General features: G+C 45.7%; 2 protein-coding genes across 4 annotated transcripts in view; one reads left to right on the top strand and one right to left on the bottom strand.

Annotated features, from left to right (window-relative positions):
* Positions 1–3,745: 3,745 nt before the first annotated feature.
* Positions 3,746–11,242, bottom strand: ISCU (iron-sulfur cluster assembly enzyme). Its single transcript, XM_059408617.1, has 5 exons — positions 11,042–11,242; positions 8,927–9,040; positions 7,725–7,835; positions 5,675–5,753; positions 3,746–4,262 (listed from the first exon to the last, which is right to left on the bottom strand). The coding sequence occupies exons 1-5, from the start codon at positions 11,153–11,155 to the stop codon at positions 4,171–4,173; spliced, it is 510 nt and encodes a 169-aa protein (XP_059264600.1). The 5' UTR covers positions 11,156–11,242; the 3' UTR covers positions 3,746–4,170.
* A 1,214-nt stretch (positions 11,243–12,456) lies between these two features.
* The window catches only part of SART3 (spliceosome associated factor 3, U4/U6 recycling protein), a 38,053-nt gene continuing 26,551 nt past the window's right edge, over positions 12,457–23,958 (top strand). For 2 of the 3 annotated variants that reach the window (XR_009405905.1, XM_059408613.1), the window contains exons 1-3: positions 12,457–12,902; positions 21,832–21,958; positions 23,065–23,169. Coding sequence is in view for 2 of the 3 variants with exons in the window: in XM_059408613.1 (XP_059264596.1) it covers positions 12,588–12,902; positions 21,832–21,958; positions 23,065–23,169 (547 nt within the window). In the remaining variant the exon portion in view is untranslated. The remainder of the gene's footprint in view (positions 12,903–21,831; positions 21,959–23,064; positions 23,170–23,958) is intronic. The other variant, XM_059408614.1, reaches the window with a different exon arrangement.

Below are 23,958 nucleotides of genomic sequence, written 5' to 3'. Positions count from 1 at the left end.
ATAGGAATGGATAGGGAATGGCCTTCAGAAGTACAGTCAAGAGGAAAATAAACATGGCAGAAGTATATGGTATGTCACCACATGTGTAAAAAAGAAGAAAACGGTCTATTTGAACACACGTGTATCGGGATTTGCCCAGAGAATTTCTGGAAGGACACCAGAGAAACGAATATCAGATTGCCTCTGGGGAAGGAGGCAGGGGATTAGGGATGATGGCAAGGACATCAGCTCTCTTCCATTTCGTGTTGTTTGGATTTTTTTTTTCTTGGAGCATGTTACCTATTTTAAAAAAAAAAAAAAAAAAAAAAAAGACAGACTCAGTATCTGCGTAATGATATGGAAAGATAAGAGAATAGCAAATTACGATGTTGTCCATGACACATATGTGATTAAGAAGTATAGGGGACTGTGGGAGCAGAGAGTGACGCCTAGCTCAGCCTGGGACAATCTAGGAGGCTTCCCAGAGGAGGTGATGCCTGAGATGAGGCTCCCAGCCTGAGCGGAGGTTAAGGGAAGACCCCTGGCGAGGGCATTCCTGGCAGAAGGAATAACAAGGGGAAGTCCTAAGGGGAAGGTTCGGCATCCTGGAGCAAATCCATCGATGTGGTAGGAAAAGTATGGACAATTGGGGAGCCAGGGACAGGGTCACTTTTGTTTAGGAAGACCCCTGCCGCAGTCACGTGCAATGTGGATCCCAGCAGTGAGGCTGGAGGCAGGGAGATCAGTGGGGAGGCCAGGAGAGAGGAGGAAGGTCTAGACTGAGGCAGATGCTAAGGCGGTGGGGGTGTAGGGGCGAGAGAGGAAGGGACTCAGGAGCTTTTTTGCAGAAACACCAGCACCCAGATTCCACCACCAGGCTATGAGATTTAACGGGGTGTCGGGGTTAAACTGGGCTCCCTGGCAGTTCTGATGCACAGCCAGGTAAGGGCCCTGGTGCTTGGGGCCGAGATGGCCGAATGAATGGACTGGCGCTCGTCCTGTGTTGGTGCATCTTCTTCCTGTGAAGGCTCAGGGCCCAGGTGAACGTCTGATGTATGGTCGGTCGGAATCTTTGGTGTTTCTGCCAGAAGGAAACCAGGAAGGCGAAGCCTGGGCTTTGGCTTGAGTTGGTTTAAATAACGTCCACCTCAGAGGGTTGTCACGAGAGGGAACACAATACCGGTGTGAGGGCCTGGTCCAGGGCGTGTGGGCGGGAAGGAAGTTTGACTCCGACACACTCAGAGCTAGCTTCAAGCTCATTCAAGGGTATGCGACGCCCTCCTGTGGTTAAAACTAGATTTGTTTGGGCAAAGCGGGGTCGGGGGCGTGGGGGGTTAGTCTGGAATGTAAGTCACAGAAATTCTTTTAGCTGCACAACCGCATATTTTGAGGTTTGGGTTGTTCTGGCAATACTGCCCGAGCAGTTTGGGAGTGGCCTGTGACGTGCAGAATTCTGGTTCAACTCTCAGAGGATACTCACCCTGGCAGAGAGATCGCGTTTTTTTAAATTACAAAGAGAAGCGGTAGGGGAATTGCAGTGTTGCCACATATGAAGAAGTAGGGAAGGAGACCAGCTTAGCCTAGAGGGGCTGAAATGGCAGCATGTGCCACGCAGACCATCTGACATGTTTCCTGACATGTCCCCACCCGGCGGCCCTAATCGGAGAGTCTTAGGAAGGCCCTGGCCCTCTCCACAGGCCATGGAGGGAATGGCCTTTGAAGTTCTGTGCACTTCTCCAGGACTCAGAGGACGTTTTGTTTTGTTTTGTTTTCCTTTTCTTTTCTTTCTTTCTCCCTTCCTTTCTTTCTTTCTTTTTTATTTTTAACAAAGAAGGTATATTTAAGAGAAGAGACAGCCAGCCCATGCCTGGACAAAAACACCTCACCATCAGAAAAAAGCACATCTCATTTTTGAAGAGTTGAAGGAGATCTGAGATGGTTAGCTGGTGCTTTAGATCCCAGGGCCTCCTTTAGTGGGATTTTGGCTGATGCAGGACTGTGGGTACCTTGGAATAATATCCACAACCCTGGGGCGCAGACAGGGTTCAGGAGGGACAGTGTAGAATGTTAGGCATGCTGGGCCAGGGATGGCTTTAAAGCTTTAAAGCTCAGGTCACCGTACACGGACAGACCATTTGGAATGAACTACTCAAACAGCACACCTGTGTGGGGCAGGACAGAGCCTGGGCAAAACCAACTGCTCCCCTGTGGCTTGGCTCCCCTGCCCCACAGAACTGCCAGAGGCCATCTGAAGTCACAGGCATTAGAATCACCTGCACAGGCCTAAAGCCAAATGCTGGGCCTAGAAATCTACATTTTCAAATGACCCCCAGGTGGGTTTTTGTTGTTGTTGTTGTTTTTTTTTTAGGACTCCTACTGTTACAGCCTTTAATGTACAAAATCTGAATTCCATCAGGGATGTATACATACCTAGATCGACTTCTTGGGTCAAAGTTGTGGCTAAATTCATTTTTAATTTCAAGGTTCCAAGTGGCTGGGCCAGTTCTCTGAAAGCTCAGCAGCCTTTCCTCCCAATGAGAGGAGCAACGGCCTGTACTAATTCCATCACAGTATTAATCACACTGGATTTTAATCACCAGTTTATCACTTTCCCACTAGACTGGGGGCCCCTTGAGAAGGCAGACGGGCACATTCACTTTGCTGTGAAGTAGGTACCAAATTACTTGCTACATGAGTAATATCCGTGTTACTACTCAAATTGCATACATTTACCCACAATTATTGAGTATGAATCTCCAAATAGTCTATAATCTGATTGAAGATCCTCACATACAAAGAAAGGGACACCAAGGCTTTTGATGCAGCCTGTGCTACATCATTTTTAACATTTGTAGCTGAGGCATTTTAGTGTAAGAGCTGGTACCTCTATACATAAACTAGTAAAAATTTTAAATTCATTATCTATTCATGTTTTTAGCCTTTGCCTTTGCCTTCTAGAAAATCGTTAGCTGTCCCTTCTGGCTGCTGTGTGCAGAGATCCTCCTGTCGGAGTGATTTTAAAAGTGTCATTTGTAGGTGAGCAGCTCCTTTGTCCTTCAGTGGCAGTAAGCCTTATGCCTGCGTTCGCGCTGCTTCCCGTTTTGCCATCCGGGTCGACCCTCCCTGCGGTGGTGGTACCCTGAAAACAGATTCTGGTAGACTCTGAAGAGTTTGTTTTGCCTGAGGCTCCACATGCTTCGTGGCTTGCAAGACCTAAGGGCCTGCCAATTCCACAGCGCCAGAGGGTGGTCCGGCTGCCACCGTGGCACCGGCCGTGGCTTGGTTTGGCATCGCTGCTTCCACTGAGTGCGCAGTTCATCCTAGCCTGATGGCCACCAACTCCACACCTCTACCAGAAGGTGACAAGGCCACCAGTAGCAGGCAGGTGGGTGCCTCCCAGACACAGGCTCCACCCCCTCCCCCCCAGCTGCTCCGTGACTTTACGGAATTGTCAGGGCCAGGGTTTCCCAGGTTTTAGTGTTTCACAAACCAGTGAAATTATAGAGTATTCTGGACTCATGTTGATTTGTCAATCTACTATTTTGCAAAGAACAACAAAAAGAGATGGCTCTCTCCTTTCACCTTTGCCCCCATTCTGTAAAACGTGACACACGTCTGGCCGGCTCTGCCCATGGGCCTTATTGTCTGGTTTTCTCAGAAAGATGCGCGTGTCATCACAGCCCAGCATCTGGGAGCCCCAAGGGGGCTCCAGGCAGGACCCTGGAGTGAGTGAGGGATCCAAGAGACAAGGCTTTTCAGAGAAAAACATGGTCTTATATCCTTTATTTTATATATATGTGTATATATATATGCACATCTGTTTTATGTACAATAATTGGTTCTATCAAATAATATCACAGCCTTCTACTGGTAATCTTCCCCAAGACAGTTTCAGGTGAAATTAGGTATTTGTGCACTTTGACTACCACACTTGAGAATTTGTGACTGATTTCCGTTAGAGGCCATGCGCACAATTCAAAATATATACAAATGGGGTTAAGGTGCTAAGAGTGGGCCGAAAGAAAGCACAGGACTTAGAACAAGTAAACGGTGTATTTTGCTGGTATGGGAGCTGCCACGTGACCAGCAAGCACTGTGCGTGACTCCGAGCTCTTTTACTGTAGTGGGGGTGGTGGCTTCTGAACATCTGTAGTGACAGCAGGTCTGACCGCTAGATGCTTCGCCGAGGGCTCATTTCTTCTCCTTCTCTGCCTCTCCTTTTGTGGATTCTTGTTTCAGTTTGTAATCTGCTAGGGCAGCCTTGATTGCGTCTTCAGCCAGCACTGTAAGGAGCACAAGGAAAGAGCCTCAGTCTGTAGACTGTACACAGAGGGTCTTGGGAATCAAACCTTTAAGAGCTAGAGGGCAGCAGTGCTGGGAAGGGCTTATGACAGCGGCCCGGAGCCTGAATACGCCTGCCCATGGCTTCGGAGGCAGACTAGGGTTTAAATACTGGGATTCTAGGCTAGTTCCTCAGCCTCCTGCAATCCTCTTTCTGTTCTATAAAACTGGGACATTCTCCTTTGCTGGGATAGGGTGAGGGCTTAATAAACTGACATGTCAGAGGGCCACAAGAGATGTCAGTTCTCATCTGCCCCCAGAGAAGTCCAGAGTAAATGTATCGGATGCTGGCTGAGCAAGCTGGCGGAACATGGTTGGCCATGTTGACAGGTGGCAACTGCCACATCGTCTGGAGGGATCCCAACTTTGAAAACTTTTACTTTGGAGTCAGAATTATAATGAATAGTAAGCAACAGGCAGAGAGGAACAGCTAAAGGTGGCAGTGCCCAAGAAGGCCAAATGAAGAGGCTGGGGGTTTTCTGAAAACGTCGACAAGCTATGCCCTTTATTCCTGCATACTGGGAATCCCAGCTCAGGTGGAAAGAACTCGGGTCATAGCAGACTTCCTGACGACTGTTAGCACATCCCTGCCCCTGATTTTCCCTGTGAGTCTTACTCTGGCAAGAGGCCTGGCTCTCTGCTGATTTTAAACTAATTTGGTCAGTAAGTTAAGGCTACTATTTCTCATTCCCTCCTTCCCCTAGAAGGTTGAGAGAAGATGGAAAACACTTTAGATTTAAGACAAGAGGCGGCCAAACTGGAAAGCCAAGTATAAGTCTTAAGGCATCTGGGCTTTCTCCTAGGACAGCATACAGGGGACTGTTACACAACTGGACTTAATCTGTATACACAGATGCAGACTATATACACAGTAACAGCACCTGGGAAGGAAGTGGTAACACATGCGACAGAATTATGGCAGAAGCAGAATTATCTCCTTTACTGTCCAAACTTGACTCCAATGGGTGGGACCAGCACAGATTCTAGAATCAAAGACTGGGGCTTAGGGCCTGGCTTTCCCACTTAGAAGCCATGTGACTGGGGTGCTTTAAGCTGAGCCCCGCTTTCCTGGTCTGTAAGAGGGAAAGATAATGATGCTATCTGTGGACTAGAGGACATTTCTGAGGCTTAGAAATGATGCCACGACGTGCTCGCATGACGCCCAGCACACCCCACCTCCTGTTAAGACCCTCCCGGAGATGGGCAATGAGGCTTGGAGGCTTTTGCCATCTGAAGGTTACGGACGCCACAACCAAAACGGCTTCGCCATTACTCCGCACAAATGCGAGTTGATGCCATTACAGAAATGCTCCCAGCTGTGCAAGCTCATGGGCATTATGGAGCGGAGACTCACTGGAGCAGTGCAGCTTCACGGGGGGCAGACAGAGCTCCTTGGCGATGTCCGTGTTCTTAATCGTCAAGGCTTCTTCCACCTGAGAGGCATGGAGGAGAGCGGGACAGTCTCAGTGAAGCTCTAACTCAAGGAACAGGCAATCAAAAAAGGAGGTCCAAGAGGCCCCCAGAATGGGGTGGTGGGGATGACTGCCATTAAGAACCCCAGAGGACGCACACTTGTGCGTCAAGGCTGCAGCTGGGGCTCTGTGGTATGGAGTACACACTCTGTCGTGCAGCGTGGCTGGGGTAAGCACTGCCGACAAAGACACTTCGACAAGCCAGCCCGTGAGACCTCTCTTAGGGGTCTGCTTCAGGCCAGCAACAGCAATCTTGCTTTTTTTTTTTTAATTTTTTATTTAAAGGCAGTGATTTCTCCTATTCTGGTTTTGTGAGGACCAGCTTCAGTGATGTCTTTATACCAAATGTTTAGAATAAATCCCTTCAACCAGAAGTGCTGAATGGTGTCAGGGCGGTCAGAGAGGTGGCAAATAGGCCAGTGGCACTCTAGCATTGGCAGTGGCACAGACTGGTCTTGGGATCATCCTCTGCCGGAAGAGAATCTATCTTGGCCAAATGATGGGAAAGGATGCCCTGAGTTTGCTCGAGTGTCCGAGGACACGTGAGGGAGGCCCACGTGGAAAGAGCCCTGCTGCCTTAAGAAGACCCAGAGTTCCCCATCTGTCCCCCAATTTCCCAATTCTGCTGACTTCAAGGATAATGCTTCACGTTCTGTTCTTAGAAACTCAGAGAGGACCACAAGGTCAAAGAAAGGCCCTCTTCCTCCTCTTTCTGATCACAGCTCAAAGGCCAGATCCTGGGAGCACAGGTGCCTTGTCTTGCTTTCCCTTTCCCGGAGTACAGGTCTTAACAAATCGCTTCAGAGGCATCTCCTCCAGATCAGGTTAGGCCTGTGCTCGCCCAGGGAGCTAGCCAGAAGGCCCGGAGCCACAGGAAGCCCGGGGCACGTGGCCCTGCTCCCAGCATTGCTGTAGAGCTGCCCAGCTCCCCATGCACACTCCTCTGTGACTCAGCCCCTGAACCTGGTCCCTTAGGGCTACAAAGATAAGCAGCCCTATATTTTGGCTTTTCTGAGCGGTTTTATGACTGGATTTTAGAAACTCCAGTCCTTCACGGGGTTTGGGACCTTCTACCTCTGCAGCTTCTGGGAAAGAGGCTTTGTCAGAGAGAAGAACAGAAACGGTGTTCTAGCTTGCCTCATTTCCACTCTCAGAGGGCCTGCTGACCAGCCACCTGGATCACTGTTCTGATTTATTTGTTCCCTTGCCTCCACCTTTGGTGTTTCTGATCCTTTAATCCCTTTTCGCACCAGCTAGTTTATAAACCACCTGCAATCCGTCTTGAAAGATGACACAAAGAAACAAGAACACAAACCACAATATAGCCTCTCCCACCCTTAGACTAAAAAAAATTTCAATTTTATTATTTATATTTTATATTTTTATTTAATTTTAATTAAAAGAAATTTTAATCAGCAACCCTGCAGAAAGCCATAGAGTTCTTTGCCGTTCTTTTCTGTTAGTTGGGGAGGTGAGGATATTTTTCCCATTTAATTAAAAACAAAACTGAACGGATACCTGGATGGTTCTGTTGGTTAAGCGTCCAATTCTTGATTTTGGCTCAGTCGTGACCTGGTTATGAGACTGAGTCCTACCTTGGGCACTGTGCTGGGCATGGGGCCTACTTATGACTCTCTCCCTCTGCCCTGCCACCCAACACAGAAAACAAAAAAAGCCCTAAACAAAACACCACCCAACCTCCAAACAAAGAAAAAGGATCGACCAAAAAAATAAAAAAATAAAAAATAAAAAACAAAAACCCAAAATAAAAAGCTTAACAAAATTATCCATAATTCCCAATGTGAAGAATTTAATCAAAACCTGGCAGCAGCCCTCCCTCCTTTCCCCCCCAATAATTAGACCCTTCCCTTAACTCAGAGGCAGGTTGGTCAGAAATGTGAATTAATTCTGTCAATCTGCAAGCAAACTTACCGTCTTCCCTTTTACCCATTCAGTGGCTAATGAGCTAGAGGCAATAGCAGACCCACAGCCAAATGTTTTAAACCTGGCATCCACAATCTTCCCCTTTTCATCCACTTGAATCTAGAAAACAGACAGGAGTTAAGCAGTGGTTCTTGGTGCCGCCCTGTAGAACCTGCATTTATAGGGGGTTCACTGAAGCTCTCCCCAAGGGCTTTGGTCTTGCTTTCCATACCCTAAGTTTTAACCTTAATTACTGAATTTGCTTTGTCACAAAGGGCTTGGTGATGAAGAGTAAAATGTAGGAATGATCATCAGAATGAAACAGGCTATACTGGGTAAAGATAAGCTGAAAAATATACCTCCCACCCCCAATTTTTGGTTTTGTAACCCTAGTCTGCTCTTTGGCTATGAAGTTCTCTTGGCTGCTCACTCTGCATTTTTTTTTTTTTTTAAAGATTTTTTTTTATTTATTTATTTGACAGACAAAGATCACAAGTAGGCAGAGAGAGAGAGAGGAGGAAGCAAGCTCCCTGCTGAGCAGAGAGCCTGATGCGGGGCTTGATCCCAGGACCCTGAGATCATGACCTGAGCTGAAACAGCGGCTTTAACCCACCAAGCCACCCAGGCGCCCCTCACTCTGCATTTTTAAACACTGGGAGAATCTGTAATAAGATCCCTGGTTAGTGCTATTTAGTTTGGTATGAAATGACATCTAGTGGTTTCCTCCTGTCTTGTTTCTGTTTTCCAAGGTAGGCATGGAGACCTCTGGCAAGCTGCCCCTTCACCACGATGAAGCAGATGTGGACAAAGCTACCGTTTACTCAAAGTGCCAGTCACTACCTTTGTGTTGTTTCCAATCAGGCGGAGGCTTGATATGTGGCATTTCCTGTCTCCCTGGGGATTGCTAACCGAGTGGTTGTGGTTTTCTTTTGCTCAGTAAAATTCACAAAACTTTCTACTTGGCTGAAGTTGGAATTTAAACTGATAGACTTGAGTAGAAAACGGACACTAGAAAGGGTCAGCAGTATATGAGACAACTAAGATTCAGTCCCTACCTAATAACTGATAACTTTGAACCATCCCATCATCTCACAGGAATCCAGGTAGAGACCAAGAGGAAAGCTGTGCATGCAAATGCTTTGTAAACAAAGAAGCACAGGATGAGCAAAGGGATTACTGTCATTACCATTAAAGACGAAAACCAGCGGTACCTGCAGTTTCATTACATCACCACATGCTGGCGCCCCCACCAATCCAGTTCCGACATTTTTTGAAGTCTTGTCAAGGGATCCCACATTTCTAGGATTTTCATAATGATCAACAACCTGAAATTAGAAGGTTAAGAGAAATCCAATGATTACTCTTTTTTGTCTCCCCAACTTGATGGTAAGCTCCTTCAAGTTTCTTGAAGTCAGCAAGTTGAACCTGGCAGGCAGTCAGTCGCTAAGCATCAGACATCACCTGGGGAGGAAGGCTTACACTTACACAGTGAGATTTTATGACCCAACCGTTTGGACCTCTTTTCCAACTACCCTCAGAAATTTGAGTTACTGGAGAAAAATCAGCAAAATCATGTCTTAAATCCATAGTTTTTTTTTTTTTTTTTTTAAAGACTTTATTTGAGAGCAAGAGACAAAGGACAAACGGGGGAAGGGGCAGAAAGGGAGAAGCAAACTCCCCGCTGAACTGAGAGCCCAACCTGGGGCTCTATACTAGGACCCTGGGCTCATGACCTGAGCTGAAGGCAGACGCTTAATTGACTGAGCCACCCAGGCATCCTCCATAGGGTTTTTAAATCACAAATAATGAGCTGATCTTTACCACCTAAGTCACCAGATTTGGGCTCAAACAGCATTTCTGGTATTTCCAAATAAATCCATCCTCAAAGGATTACTATTTTTATTTTTTTAAAGATTTTTATTTATTTATTTGACAGAGAGAGATCACAAGTAGGCAGAGAGGCAGGCAGAGAGAGAGGGGAGGAAGCAGGCTCCCCGCTGAGCAGAGAGCCCGACGCGGGACTCGATCCCAGGACCCTGAGATCATGACCTGAGCCGAAGGCAGCGGCTTAACCCACTGAGCCACCCAGGCGCCCCTCAAAGGATTACTATTAAAATTTTTTCAAAAAACAAGTATGGCCCGGCAATTGAAGGATTTCCCAGAAGTCTCAAGGAGAATGTTATACGAGGAACAATGCTATGGAATGTGTCCATTTGCGTATGATAAAACAGTAACCGTCCCGTTACTGTATTTCAAGCCCGGAAATCACTCTGGTGGAGTAGCGCACCCTGGTGGCTGAAAGGCTGCTAGCCCACGTTCGTTGAGGGTGTTTTGTCAACAAAACACACCCCTAGGTAGGGGAGGAGCGAAGTCCCTGGCAGACGAGCTGAAGCCAGGACAGAACAGTATCTATTCAAACTGGCACACAGAAGACTTTAATGTAACCTGGAGGCGTGTGTACCAGTTAGCCTTAAGTTTAGCCTTAAGTCTCCCGATCTCCCAGTGTCTCTTCCCGACCGCGGATTTTGATTCCAAGTCCAAGGACTTACAAGATAATACCTCATCTGGACTTGTTGCCCCATGTTGATTCACCGCGTTCTTAGTCGTTTCCAGAGTGGGAAAGTTTCTGGTGTAGGGGACTTTACGCCCTCGGAAGGCAAGGGCTGCAAACTATGCACCTATTCCTATTCCCCGACGCTGTCTCCCCTACTCCCCACCAAAAATCAACAAAAAAACAGGACAAAATTAAAACACCGTTGATTACGCTGACTCCACTCGGAGACAGACTTCCTACAACAGTAACTGCACCGTAAATGGTGTGCTGGGCACCATGCCGAGGACTGCACAAACACTATCTATCTCGTGTAGGGGAAAGCTAAGAACTCACTTTACAAATGGGGAAAACAGGTTCATCGCAGCGCAGGGACTTGCCCAAGGTCATCTGGCTAGGGCAACGGCCTCCCTGAAGCCGGAGCCCGCGCCAGTGTGTCTGTCCCTGGAGTGAGGCTGGCAGGTCATAACGGGCCCTCCTTCCTGGGCTGCTGGGTTTTGAGGCACAAAAATCGCAGCCAGCGGCGGGGTCCACGGGCAGCGGTTAGTTTTACCCGCGCAGCAAAGGAAACATAGTCCAGTCAGTCAGAGTCGCGCGAGGGGCTGGCCCCTACTCCCGCCGCAGTGGGGGTTCCAAGGCCGCGTACAACCCCGCAGCCACTCCTCCCCAGGTCCGGCCTCCGTCGAGCGCCGGCACACCTGGGTCCTCTCGCCGGTCCTCGCCATCCCGCCGCCTTACCAGTGCGGGTCCCGCGCATTCCCTCATCTGCCCCTACCTTCTTGTGATAGAGCCGGGCCGGAGCCGACAGTTCCCGGGCAGGCAGGCGCGGACTCCGCAGCAGCAGGGCCGACGCCGCCCGTCTCAGACGGCCTGCTCCAGCCGCCGCCATCTTCCCGGCTTGCGCCAGCTTAGGCCGTGCGCCAGACGGAGGGGAGCGACGCGCCCGCGCGTCGGTTCCTGGCTTGGAGCGCGCACCCTTTTACGTCACCGCGACTTCGCGCCTGCGCCCTCCCCCTCCATGCACGTGTCTGCCTTTGGTGGCGTCTTGACCACGCCCCTCCGGGGTGGGCGGGAAGCCGAACTGAAAGACTGAAGTTGGAGGGTTTGTTTGAGCGCGGGCTTTTGAATCTGAGGGGTCTCAGGCAGGAGTGGGAGCCCAAGTTCGCGTTCACCAAGCCTCCTCATCGCCGGAATGCGGCTTAGTGGATCAACTACTACTGTTCACAGCTCGATTTTGCAGCTTAGGAAGTTGAGGGTCAGAGAGGTTTAGTAACTTCTCCAAGATTGCCCAGTCTCATTTGAGATTCAAGCAAGGACAATTCTGGGTTAGAATCCGGAGTCTGCTCCTTCCCGGCTGTGTGGCCCTAGGCGAATGACATAATCTCTTTAAGCCTTGATCCTCGCTTTTATACTAATTCAAGAGCAATTCATTGAGCAAGTGTCATATGTCAAGGCGTTATACTAGGCTTTGGGGATCCAACATAGAAAAACACATTAATTCCTTACACAATTAACCTCGCTAATGAGGGAGAAAGGCAGCAAATAAACAATATTTTCCTACCTCAAAAATGGGAGCTTAATTGCGGAAAACGAACACGCCATACCCTGATTTTTTTTTAAAGGATGTATGTATATGTCTACATCTATTTCTCTTCATCAGCATGCTGACATGTTTGTATGACCAACGCCTGGAAATGAAAAGTTTCTAATAAACGCTTAGTAATGAAATTTATTAATACTGTGTTGCAGAACATGATTTCATACAAGAAAATCCACACGTGTATTTAACGCTTACTTAGGCACCAGGTATTACATAAAGGGGAGGAAGCTCTGCGAAATATGTTTTTATCGTGAACGGTGCAGTACATCCTTCCCCGGGTACTTGGAGTTTTCTCTGCGTTTTCGGTTCAGTTGCTAGGGAGACTGAACCACGCGCCTGATCGGGTTAGGCAGTAAGGAAGGCTTTCATTCCCAGATCTCTTTTGACCTTCTCAAGATGGCGCCAAACCCTTCCCTTCAGTCATCACTCCATGACTTCCTCTACGGCCTCTACTTCCTGTTCAAAGACCCAACCTCTGTCCGAAGTTGCGACGGAACACATGCAGTATTGGGGAGTTCTAATTCTGAGAGAACTTCTATACCTATGTAAAAGCAATACGAAATTTCATGGGTTCCGAGATTTTCCCGTCGTTCGAGGCTCACAGTTTCCCTTTCCGTCGCAAGGAGAGCGGGGTTTAGGTCAGGCGCACGCCGCGGGCAACTCCTCCTTCTGCGGGTCTTCGGTGGCCACGAGAAGACCCGGGAGTCACTGGAAACGCAAGATGGCGACGGCGGCCGCAACATCGGCTTCAGAAGCGGAGGCTGAGCCCAAGGCCGGGCCCACAGCGGAGGGCGAGGAGGATGACGTTAAGACGGCTAGGACGAGGAGGAAGGTGTTGTCGCGGGCTGTGGCCACTGCGACGTACAAGGCCGTGGGGCCGGGGTGGGACCAGCCGGAGGAAGGCGTGAGTGAGAGCGATGGGGACGAGGAGTACGCCATGGCTTCCTCTGCCGAGAGCTCCCCTGGGGAGTACGAATGGGAGTATGATGAAGAGGAGGAGAAGAACCAGCTGGAAATCGAGCGGCTGGAGGAGCAGGTGGGTCCGGGGCTGGGCGGCGGGCTCCTTCCCTCAGGTTCCCGGGTCGTGGCTCTTCTCCCAGGTCTCCGGCGGTAGTAAAGCCGCCAGGGCCGCAAAACCGCTATTAATCATCACAGGTCCCGTCATTTGAGCGTTTATTGCTTGCCGGCTGTTTTGCATGCGCTATCCCATTGAACGCTAACAGCGACCCAAGGAAGAAAGTAGTGTATTCCCCTTTTTAGGGGAGGAGATTGAGGCTTCTCGTGAAGGGAATTCTCTTGCTGACGATTACACTTCTGCAGGTGGCGAGCCAGGTCTCGAACTTTGGAACGACTACAGAGCTTCCGCTTTTAACCACGCCGTTAAATTGTCAGCAATCGCAATGAAATTGTACTTAAAAGAGATTTTTTTTTCCTTTTAAGTAGCAATGCCCACAAAGGTGAACTACGGTATGATAGACAAAGTAGTGACCGTGACTGTGATGATAGAAATGGGATGGTAGAAATCTCAGCGTCTGGAGGCTGAGACCCCAGTTGTAGCTAGTCCATGTTTGTGTGAGCTTAGGCACATTTCTTAACTTCTCTGAGCCTCGGCCTTCTCACCTGTAAATTGGGAGCAACAAGTTCTGCATCATGTAGTTGTTGTAACAGTAATTAAGAGCCCAGTCCTGGCACCTGATGGTACCATGATCTATAATTTGTAATTCCTGTGTAATCCAGGATCTCAGCAGGAGAAAGGTGGTCCGCTCAGATTAGGATAATTTGAGAGAAGGTTCATAAAGGGACTGCTGTGTTTATTAAAGTGTGGTCAGAGAGATCAGGAGTGGATGTGCAGTACCTTAGGGCTAGTGACTGCGGGACCTTGTGTCTGCTTCTACCTGAAGAGATGAGGGGAGAAGACAGACCAGTTTTCTGAATAGTTGTGTTGAGAGGACACCTGAGAGCAGGGACCTTCTGCTGGGCAAACCCTGCTTGAAGCGAGAGAGGCAGAGACTCCCTGGATGTGGTCCACACAGGAGGGCACAGGACGGAGATGAGAGGGGGAAGTAGAATTGGGAGGGCAGGGCACCTGGGTGACTCAGTTGGTAAAGTATCTATCTTTGGCTCAGGTCATGATCCCAGGGTTATGGGGTCAAGTCCTGCATTGGGCTCCCTGCTCAGCAGGGAGCCTGCTTCTCCCTCTGACCCTCCTCCCTGCACACATGCACTCTTTCTCTTGCAAAAATAAATAAAATCTTTGAAAAAGGAATTGGAAGGGCAAACAAATCGAGAACATTTTTGTTTTAGCAATGAGGAAACAGGCTTGGAACAGATGATGAAATGATTTGCCTAGAGTCATTCACAAGGGGAATTGAATTTATCAGGGTTGTCCATGGGCCAAAAGCCACATTGATAAGAAATCACTTAGCTATGTGAAGTTGTTAACCTACCTTACTCACTTAACCTTGCTGGGTGTGAGATTCCTTATAATGTCCCCTTTGGCAGTCATAGTTTTGTTGTGAAATAGTGACAAGGTATCACTTGTTTCATTCATCATCACATTTGAATGTCAAAGGAGCTCAGTAAGGGTAGGCAAGTAGTTATCTTTTCTGCTTTTTAGAAATTAGTACTCCAGTGTTTACTCGGTCTTTTATTCGTTCACAGTCTTCTATTCATTCACTACACAAAGGTGTACCATAGGGTACCAGGCTGACTCTGTCCCTGTCCTGATGGAAATCTATGCTTCTGACTTCTTTTCCACAAGCCATTAGCTTACTCTTCTGTGAGTCAGGGGAAATAGGATTAGCTGTTTGAGCGGAAGGGGAAGCTTGGAAGCAGAGTAAGTCCTTGGTGAGAGTAACTAGTTAGCAAGAGAGCAGGATGGGTCAGAGCAGAGGTCTCCTGGCTACTGGTGTCCTCTAGTTGCCTGCCCTACGTCAGGTCACAGAAGGTGGTTTGGAGCTCACACAGTGACTACACTGTGATATGAATTGAAGAGCCTCTGGCTCTTATTGACCTGTTTGTCATGGGGTCTGGAGATTGATTTTTCCAATTTTTGCAAGCCTCCCTCCCACCTCATCCCTATCCCATCGCCTCTAGTTCCTGCTGTAAGTGCTTTTATGGTGGAGTGTGATGATGGACAACATCAAGACAGGCCTGTGAAAACCTCACCCTTGTCATTTCTGCAAATTCCAGTTCTCTGATTGTATTGTATGGGAGCTCAACATTAGTTGTGGTAGCCATCCCTGTAACAAAAGCAAAGATTTCCCTTTATCTGTGTTTGTGTCCTGAAACTAAAAGTGGCACCTCCTGGTACCTTAGAAGTTATTCCAGCTCCCTGAGCCTTTGGTGTCCTCGGTGGTCGAAACAAGGGTCGTAGGGCTGTAGTGGAGCTTAAGTGACCCACGCTTATAAAGCTCCTAGCAAATTTGACACACAGTAGGTACGGTGCCGCGGCCTGCTGTGTGCTTTCCCCGCTCTGCCTGGAATTGTGGTGGTTGTGTCTTCTAGGGCCAGGCCTCGTTATTTCTCTGCCACTGCTCGGGGTCCAGGTTGTTAGGGGATCTGGAAAACAGCACATCGTTGTGTGCACTGGCTAAGCGGCCTCTTTCTTTAAGTCATCCTTTGTTAATGATGTTCTGAGACCAGAATAGACCAGTATATGTTCTTTCTTGTTGGTGCTGAGTGAACTCTGTGGAAAGTCTCATAAATGCATCTCAGTATGTATTTAAATACACATACTTTCGGAGCACCTCTTACTCAGTGTCTTTATTATTTGGGCCTAGAAATCAGAAATTTATACCAAAAGCCATCCTGGGAAGCAGTTTCTCTACTTCGTTGACTTTTATACCTTTTTTTCCTGACCTACAAATGGTATTCGTGTAAGGGGAGCTGTGTAGTCACTCTAACAGGACTGTCTCACCCCCCTTCCTGTTCCAAAACTACCTTCAGACCCAGGTGACTTGAGAGCATTGTGTGACAGGGAGAGCCTCTGCCTCTTGTTTAGCAAGGAAAGTACATTTTGGGCAAACCTCACTTCTTCAGTTAGTGTGACTTGGCTACACACTTGACAATCAGTTGTGAAACATGAGTGTGTCAGGACAAACCACTTGAGAAGCAGGGGTTTACTCCGGCTCCTTCCTGGTACAAATGAAGAAGCCAAGAACCAGGGGAGATTAGAACGCTTGTGTCCTGACCTAGTCCAGTCCTTTTTAAACTCATCATGTAATCATGGGATGGGCTTAGCTTGTTAAAATTTATATCTCATGAGCAGGAGAACATTGCTGAAAAGTCTTAAGATAAAAATTTTAGGTCAGACTCTTGCCTATTATTGAGTATTGTTTTTTTGCATGTAATTTGGTACATACAAAGCAGTTCAGGTCTTTAAATTGTGAAGTGTGGTGGTCAAGTGAACACTACTTACTTAACCACTTGGTCTAAGAGTTAGAACCTGATCAGTACAGTTGTACGTACCTAATCGGCTTTCCCCTATTCCGTGGCCCTGCCTCCCCTGCTAAAGCCCAAGTAACTACTTTTTTGAACTGGTGTGCTTCCTTCTCTTTTAAAAAGTGTATATTTTTTTCAGCTACATATGTGTCCCTAGGTAATATATTGCCCACTTTTGCTAATTTCTGAGTGTTTGGAAAGTGTATCGTATCATGTGGCGTTTAATCTTTTGGGACTGCTTTCCACACAGCAGTGTGTTTTGGGATTCCTCCATGTTGCTTGTAGCTACAGTTCGTTCATTTTGCCTGCTGTATATTTAATACGCCATTGGAGGGGTGTTATCAATTCTTCTGGCGTTAGGATTGCTCACAGTTTATTTTTGTTTTATTTTCTTTTATTTTGGTCCTGTTACCAACGAGCTACAAGGAACATTGTTACTGTTGAAATGTGCTATTATTCAACATGTATAAGGATTTCTCTGAGTGTTTTTCAAACTGGGGTCATAGTTGTGAATTCATTTTGATAGAACCAGTGTTCTGTCATATGTTTTCTGTCTGCATGGGTCTGTTTCTCAGCATTCTCTTTTTCTTCTTTTGGTCAGTTTGTCAGTCCTGTGTCATTTCCATGCTCTGAATCATTGTTACTGAGTCTTGCTACCTGGTGAGACAGATTCTCCTCTGTGTATTTTAATACAGTACCTCATGTCTAGATTGTTGAGTACATTGTCAGAGTGTTAGTTGAATGAAGAAGAGGGAAATAACTTAGTGCTGAAATGTGGCAGATGTTGGAAGAGTAGACCCTGGTGTTCATATGTAGACTTAAGGGAACCACATACCCCAACTCATACAAAAGCTTTTTGAAAAAATTAATCTTTTCATTTTGAGATAGTTGTAGATTCCCTGCAGGTTTAAGAAATTCTACAGGAATCCCGTGTACCCTTTACTGGTTTCTCCCAATGGTATCCTTTTGTAAAACTACAGTATAACACCACCACCCAGATGTCGACGTTGATCCAGTCAGCACAGATCAGTCTGTCACCACAAGGGTCCTTCCTGTTGTCCTTTTATAGTTACAGTTCCTGACCTCTGGCAACCACTAATCTGTTCTCTATTTCTATAATTTTGTCGTTTCAAGGATGTTATGTAAATGGAATCATATAGTATGTAATCTTTTTGGATTAGCTTTTCTTATTCAGCATAATTCCCTTAAGATTCATCTGACTTGTGGGGCCTCTGGGGGTCAGTCAGTTAAGCATCTGCCTTTGGCTCAGGTCAAGATGCCAGGCTCCTGGGATCCAGCCCCATGTCGGGCTCTCTGCTCAGCGGGGAGCCTGCTTCTTCTCCCTCTACCCCTGCTTGTTGCCCCCCCCCCCCAACTCGGTCAAATAAATAAATAAAATCTTAAAAAAAATATATTCATCTAAGTTGGGTACATGTTGTTCATTTCCTCATTCTGGCTAAGTAGTAGTCCACGTATGGGTGCCCCACGGTTACTGGAACCATTCACCATCGAAGGTCATCTGGGTTTCCAGGTTTGGCTACTAGGAATAAAGCTGTTAGGAACATTCACGTACAGGTTTTGTGGGTTACATAGGTTTTATTTCTCTGGAAAAGTACCCAAGGGTGCACTTGCTGGGTGATGTGGTAATTGTGTGTGGAATTTATAAGAAATGGCCCATCTGTTTTTCAGAGCTGCCATCCACATTTTACATTCCCATCAGCAGTATCAGCAATGTATGAGTGAGCCAGTTCATTTTTTTTCTCATCTTCTCCAGCATTTGGTATTGTCACTATTTTTTATTTTAGTCATTCTAGATGTATAATGATTTCTCATTGTGGTTTTAATTTGCATTTCTCTGATAGTTCATGATGTTGACTACTGTGTGCACTTAACTTGCTGTCTTGTGTCCTCTATGAACCTGTTGGTTCATGTCTTTTACCCATTTTCTAATTGGATTCTTGGTTTTTTAGTGCTGAGTTTGGAGTTGTATCTTTTAGATACTTGTCCTTTGCTGGGTATGTGGTTTGTACATATATTTTTTGAATTCTGTAGCTTGTTTTTGCATCCTCGGTAGAATCTTTCATAGAGCAAAAAGTTTAAATTTTAATAAGGGGGGCACCTGGGTGGCTCAGCGGGTTAAAGCCTCTGCCTTCGGCTCAGGTCATGATCCCAGAGTTCTGGGATTGAGCCCCGCATTGGGCTCTCTGCTCAGCAGGGAGCCTGCTTCCTGCTCTCTCTCTCTCTCTCTGCCTGCCTCTCCGCCTGCTTGTGATTTCTGTCAAATAAATAAGCAAAATCTTTAAAAAAAATAAATTTTAATAAGGGCCTAACTGGTATAGAATTTTTATCACAAATGGTTGTTAGATTTTGTCAGATGCATTTTCTGTATCAGTGATACCGTGATTTTGGTTTAGCCTGTTGAGCTAGTGGGTTACAGTGATTGATTTTCACAGACTGCAGTATGAGCTCGCCTTATGTACCTGGAACAGATTCCACTTAGTCATGGTGTATGATTCTTTTTATACATTGAATTTAGTTCTGTAAGTTTTCCTCTCCATACTGCGGTGGCTGTATCCTTATTTTGACTTGCTGTGTCTTCATTTTCTTTTCTTTTTTTTTAAAGATTTTATTTATTTATTTGACAGATAGAATTCACAAGTAGGCAGAAAGGCAGGCAGAGAGGGAGGAAGGGAAGCAGGCTCCCTGCTGAGCAGACAGCCTGATGCGGGGCTCATCCCAGGACCCAGCTCATGACCTGAGCTGAAGGCAGAGGCTTCTACCCACTGAGCCACCCAGGCGCCCCGTATCCTCATTTTCGTTCAGTTCTACATATTTTTAAGTTTTCCTTAAGACTTCCTCTTTGACCCGTGGGTTATTTACAAGTATATCGCTTAATTTCCAAATGTTTAAGGATTTCCCTACCATTACAGTTTTTTTTTTTTTTTAAAGATTTTATTTCTGTATTTGACAGAGAGAGATCACAAGTAGGCAGAGAGCAGGCAGAGAGAGAGAGAGGGAAGCAGGCTCCCAGCTCAGCAGAGAGCGGGACTGGATCTCAGGACCCTGAGATCATGACCTGAGCCGAAGGCAGTGGCTTAACCCACTGAGCCACCCAGGCACTCCTCCTTTTTTTTATTTGCCATTACAGATTTCTAATTTAATTGTGTTATCAGAAAACATCTTCTATATGATTTCATTTTTAAAAATTTTCAGTTTGTCTTACAGCCCATGGTTTGGTCTCACTAAACCCTCCATGGGCTCTCAAGGAAGAAAAAACTGTGTTCTGTCACTCTCAGATGGAATGTTCTGTATATGTTAATTAGGTCCTGTTGGTTGATGCTGAGGCTCTTCCGTCTGCTTGCTGATTTTTTGTTTACTAGTTCTAGTTGCTGAAGTGGAGGATTTTGAAGTCCCCATTGTAAGTTTGTATGTCTCTTAGCTTGAACAGTCTTGCTTAATCTATTTTGAGGGTCTGTTTGTTTCATACACATTTAGGATTTCTTTGTCTTGCTGGTGGGTTGAGCCTTTCATCATTTTGTGATGCCCCCGTTTTATCCTTGGTAGTTATATTTTCTCTGAAGTCTGCTTTATGTGATATTAATATAGCCATTTCTTTTTTTGGACTAATGTTTATATGCTATCTGTTTTTTTATCTTTTTACTTTCAGCCTTCCTATGTCCTTGAATTTGAAGTGAGTTTCTTGTAATCAGCATATAGTTAGGTTGTGTTTTTATCTACTCTCCCATTCTGTGCCTTTTAACTAGTATATATATATTTTAAAAGATTTATTTGTTTATTTTTATTTATTTATTTTAAAGATTTTATTTATTTGACAGAGAGCTAGAGAGCACAAGTAGGCAGAGCAGCAGGCAGAGGGAGAGGGAGAAACAGGCTGTCCACTGTGCAGGGAGCCCAATGCGAGGCTCAATCCCAGGACCCTGGGATCATGATCTGAGTTGAAGGCAGCCGCTGAACTGACTGAGCCACGCAGGTAGCCCATATTTGTTTATTTTATGGAAAGAGTGAATGAGTGGAGGAGCAAAGGGAGAGGGAGAGAAGCAGACTCCCCCCTGAGCATAGAGCCCCATGTGGGGCTCAGTCCCATGACCCTGCTGAGATCATGACCTGAGCTGAAAATAAGAGTCAGATGCCTAACCAACTGAACCACCCAGGTGCCCCTTAATTACTATATTGAGACCATAAATATTTAAAAGATATATTTTATTTATTTGTCAGAAAGAAAGAGGGGGAGAGTACGCTTGCACAAGCAGGGGGAGTGGCAGAGAGAGAAGCAGAGAGAAGGAGCCCAGTGTGGGACCCTGGGATCAAGACCTGAGCTGAGGGCAGATGGTTAACTAACTGAGTCACCCAGGTGTCCCAAGAGCATAAACGTTTAAGATAATTATTGCTATGTTAGGTCTAAAGCCTGACATTTTATTATTTCCTATTTGTTTCCTGTGTTTCTTATTCTTCTGTTTTTCTTTTCTTGTCTTCCTGGGAAGGACATTTTTTAGGATTCTGTCTTGATTTATTTATAGTGATTTTTAGTGTATTGCTTTGTATAGTTTCTTAGTGGTTGCCTTAGGGATAGTTGATTTGACTTACACGGTAGCTGTGTTCTACCACCTAGTGAAGTGTGGAAATGGTCCTTCCATTAAGGATGTCCTTGCATTTAGCATCCCCACTTTGAAGTGTCACTGTTTTGAGTATCAGGTGGTCTTAAAATTTTTGTGTCAGTTATCACATACAGCTTAGAAAACTCATGAGAAGGATCTTCCAGGATGCTTATCTGTATTTCTTGCTCTTTGAGCTCTTCCTTCCTTCCTGATGCTACAAGATTTCTTTGATCATTTCCTTTCTCTTCCTTTCACTGTCTATAAGAGAAAGTCTGCTAGTGGCAGGTTCTTTTAGTTTTCTGTTGTCTCAGATGTCTGATAGCTTTTTAAGCAGTTATTTTCATTTGTGTTAGCTTTCAGTTTGAAAAGTTTCAAATAATAGAAATAAATTTCTAATGTACCTATTGCTCAGCTTCAGCAGGTGCTGCCATTCTCGCTCCTCCCATTAGGGGTTTCTTTTTTGTTGTTTATGTTTGGTAAAAGAGCTCTTACCTACACAGCTGGCAGGTGCTAAAGCACATTATTAATCACGATTTAAAATCCTCACGAGAACCTTATGGACTAGACCCTAGTAATATCCCCATTTTACAGATGAGCAAAGTTAATGACTTGCCTGAGGTTACACTTGGTGTTTCTTTGATCAGAATGTTTCCTGTATTTCAGAGAACAACCCAGCTGGGTTCTTACAGGGACTGGAACAGAGTGGAGGCTATGTGTGTTTATTAGAGAAAGGCTTGTTCATTGGTTTTTCTTCCTCTTCCTGGGGGTAAATGTGGCCTTGCTGTTTCAGTGGCACTCCCAGATAGCACATCTCTTTTGTTTGTAGCGTTGTCACCATTGTTGAAAAATGCTAAGTTCTTTTGATGGTGGTGTTTTAAATTTCACCTTGTGCTCTTTTCCTCTTAGCTGTCTATCAACATCTATGACTACAACTGCCATGTGGACCTGATCCGGCTGCTCCGGCTGGAAGGGGAGCTTACCAAAGTGAGGATGGCTCGCCAGAAGATGAGTGAGATCTTTCCTTTGACTGAAGGTAACATATCAGCAGTGGGCCTGCTTTTGTAAACACAGAGAACTGAAGAGTATACATTCTGTGTTCAGTGCTGAAACTCAGATGTGTTCCTTACAGAAATGTGGAACATAGAAATAACAGTGGAAAGAAGAAAACCCATTATCCAGTGTCAGTGATTTCTAGTTTTTCTTCTTTTAGTTTTTTGCAAAACATAATTGTGATTGTGTAATACAGACTCGTGTTTTGGATCCTGATTTTTTTTTAATCCTCCATTATGATTAATCTTTCCCACATTTTCTGTTTCCCATTTCAGTGTTTTCTTTAATCCATTTTCTCAGCACTAGTTAATTGTATTACAGTTAAATTTTATAAGTGATTTTTAGTGTAAACATTTCATGCCTTGTTTGTTACATGGTAGTTAGGATATAGATTACTTTTACTTACTTATTTGAAACAATTACCCTGTGCATCTTGTAGATCAGTTCTTCGTGAGTTTGTAATTGATCTTTTAGGGAGGAGTTGGGAGAACACAGGTCCCAGATTCAGCCCTCTCCCCCTCTCCCTGCCCTAAAGCATAACTGCTGAGTGTAGGAGCTGGAATCAGATTGCCCAGATTTGTTCCTGACTGTACATCTTACTAGTTGTGAGACCTTCAGCGAATTATATAAACATTTTAAGACTCAGTTTTCCCAGCAGTAAGATGGGCTAGCAGTAGTTTCTACATTGCAGTACATGGATTGGATGAGGTATTCTGGGTATAACACATAATAAATGCCCTAGCATGTCATAAATGTTTAGATAGGTGCCATTGTTACTCATTATTATGACTATCATCTACAGGAGTTTAAAAAAGATTGAATGAGAAATATATATACGTAAGTACTTAGCAAAAACATAAAATGCCCAACAGGTGTACGGTATTATGATTTTAATTACTTGGTCTTATTTGGAAGCATAAACTTTATGTGTGCTTGGTACAAGTTTTAAGAATTGAATTTCTGTGACCGTGGTAGGCTGTATGAGATGGGCGAAACTTGGGTGTGCTCGTGACTTACAGTAAGGTCCCTGCTGTCATCTTGCCCTTTGGTGAAGGAGATGGTCATGCAGGAGGTGCTGTTGTGTTGCAGAGCTCTGGTTGGAGTGGCTGCATGACGAGATCAGCATGGCTCTGGACGGCCTGGACAGAGAGCACGTGTACGACCTCTTCGAGAAAGCCGTGAAGGATTACATTTGTAAGTTCCCTGTGCGCTTTTTTGAGGTGTCTGCAGATGCTTCTGTCTCTGCTACCCAGGGTTGCCTCATGAAGGTTTGCTCCTCAGAAAGGAGAGCGTTAGTCCAGCAATTAGAAAGATTTGAGTTTACTTATTAGAAAGATTTGCTCATTTTGGCTTTCTTTTCTTTTGTCCTTCCTTCCTTTATTTTTTTTTTTTGAAAGATTTTTATTTATTTATTTGACAGAGATCACAAGTAGGCAGAGAGGCAGGCAGAGAGGGGTGGGGAGGCAGGCTCCCTGCTGAGCAGAGAGCCCGATGTGGGGCTTGATCCCAGGACCCTGGGATCATGACCTGAGCCGAAGGTGGAGGCTTAACCCACTGAGCCACCCAGGTGCTCCCCGCTTCCTTCCTTTCTTAAAGATTTCATTTATTTGTATCTCCCGAGAGGGTTTCTCTAATATCTTCCATGCCTTTTTTGAGCCCGGCTAGAACCTTGAGAATCGTCATTCTGAACTCTAGATCTGACATATTACCAATGTCTATGTTGATTAGATCCCTAGCCTTCGGTATTGCCTCTTGTTCTTTTTTTTGTGGTCAATTTTTCCGCCTTGTCATTGTGTCCAGATAAGAGTATATGAAGGAGCAAGTAAAGTACTAAAAGGGTGGCAACAACCCCAGGAAACTTTCAAGTGGTTGATTTTCTGTTTCTAGAGTTACTGTTCTTCTCTTCGGTCTCCCGTTGGATTTGCAGGTGTTTGCAATCTTTAGATAAGCTATCTAGCTGATCTCCTGCTAGCTGAAGTAGTC

The sequence above is a fragment of the Mustela nigripes genome, chromosome 8 (assembly GCF_022355385.1).
Source record: "Mustela nigripes isolate SB6536 chromosome 8, MUSNIG.SB6536, whole genome shotgun sequence".
NCBI lineage: Eukaryota > Metazoa > Chordata > Mammalia > Carnivora > Mustelidae > Mustela > Mustela nigripes.
Note: the sequence above shows the minus strand (reverse complement) of the source record. Positions and strands in the feature narration are given on the sequence as shown.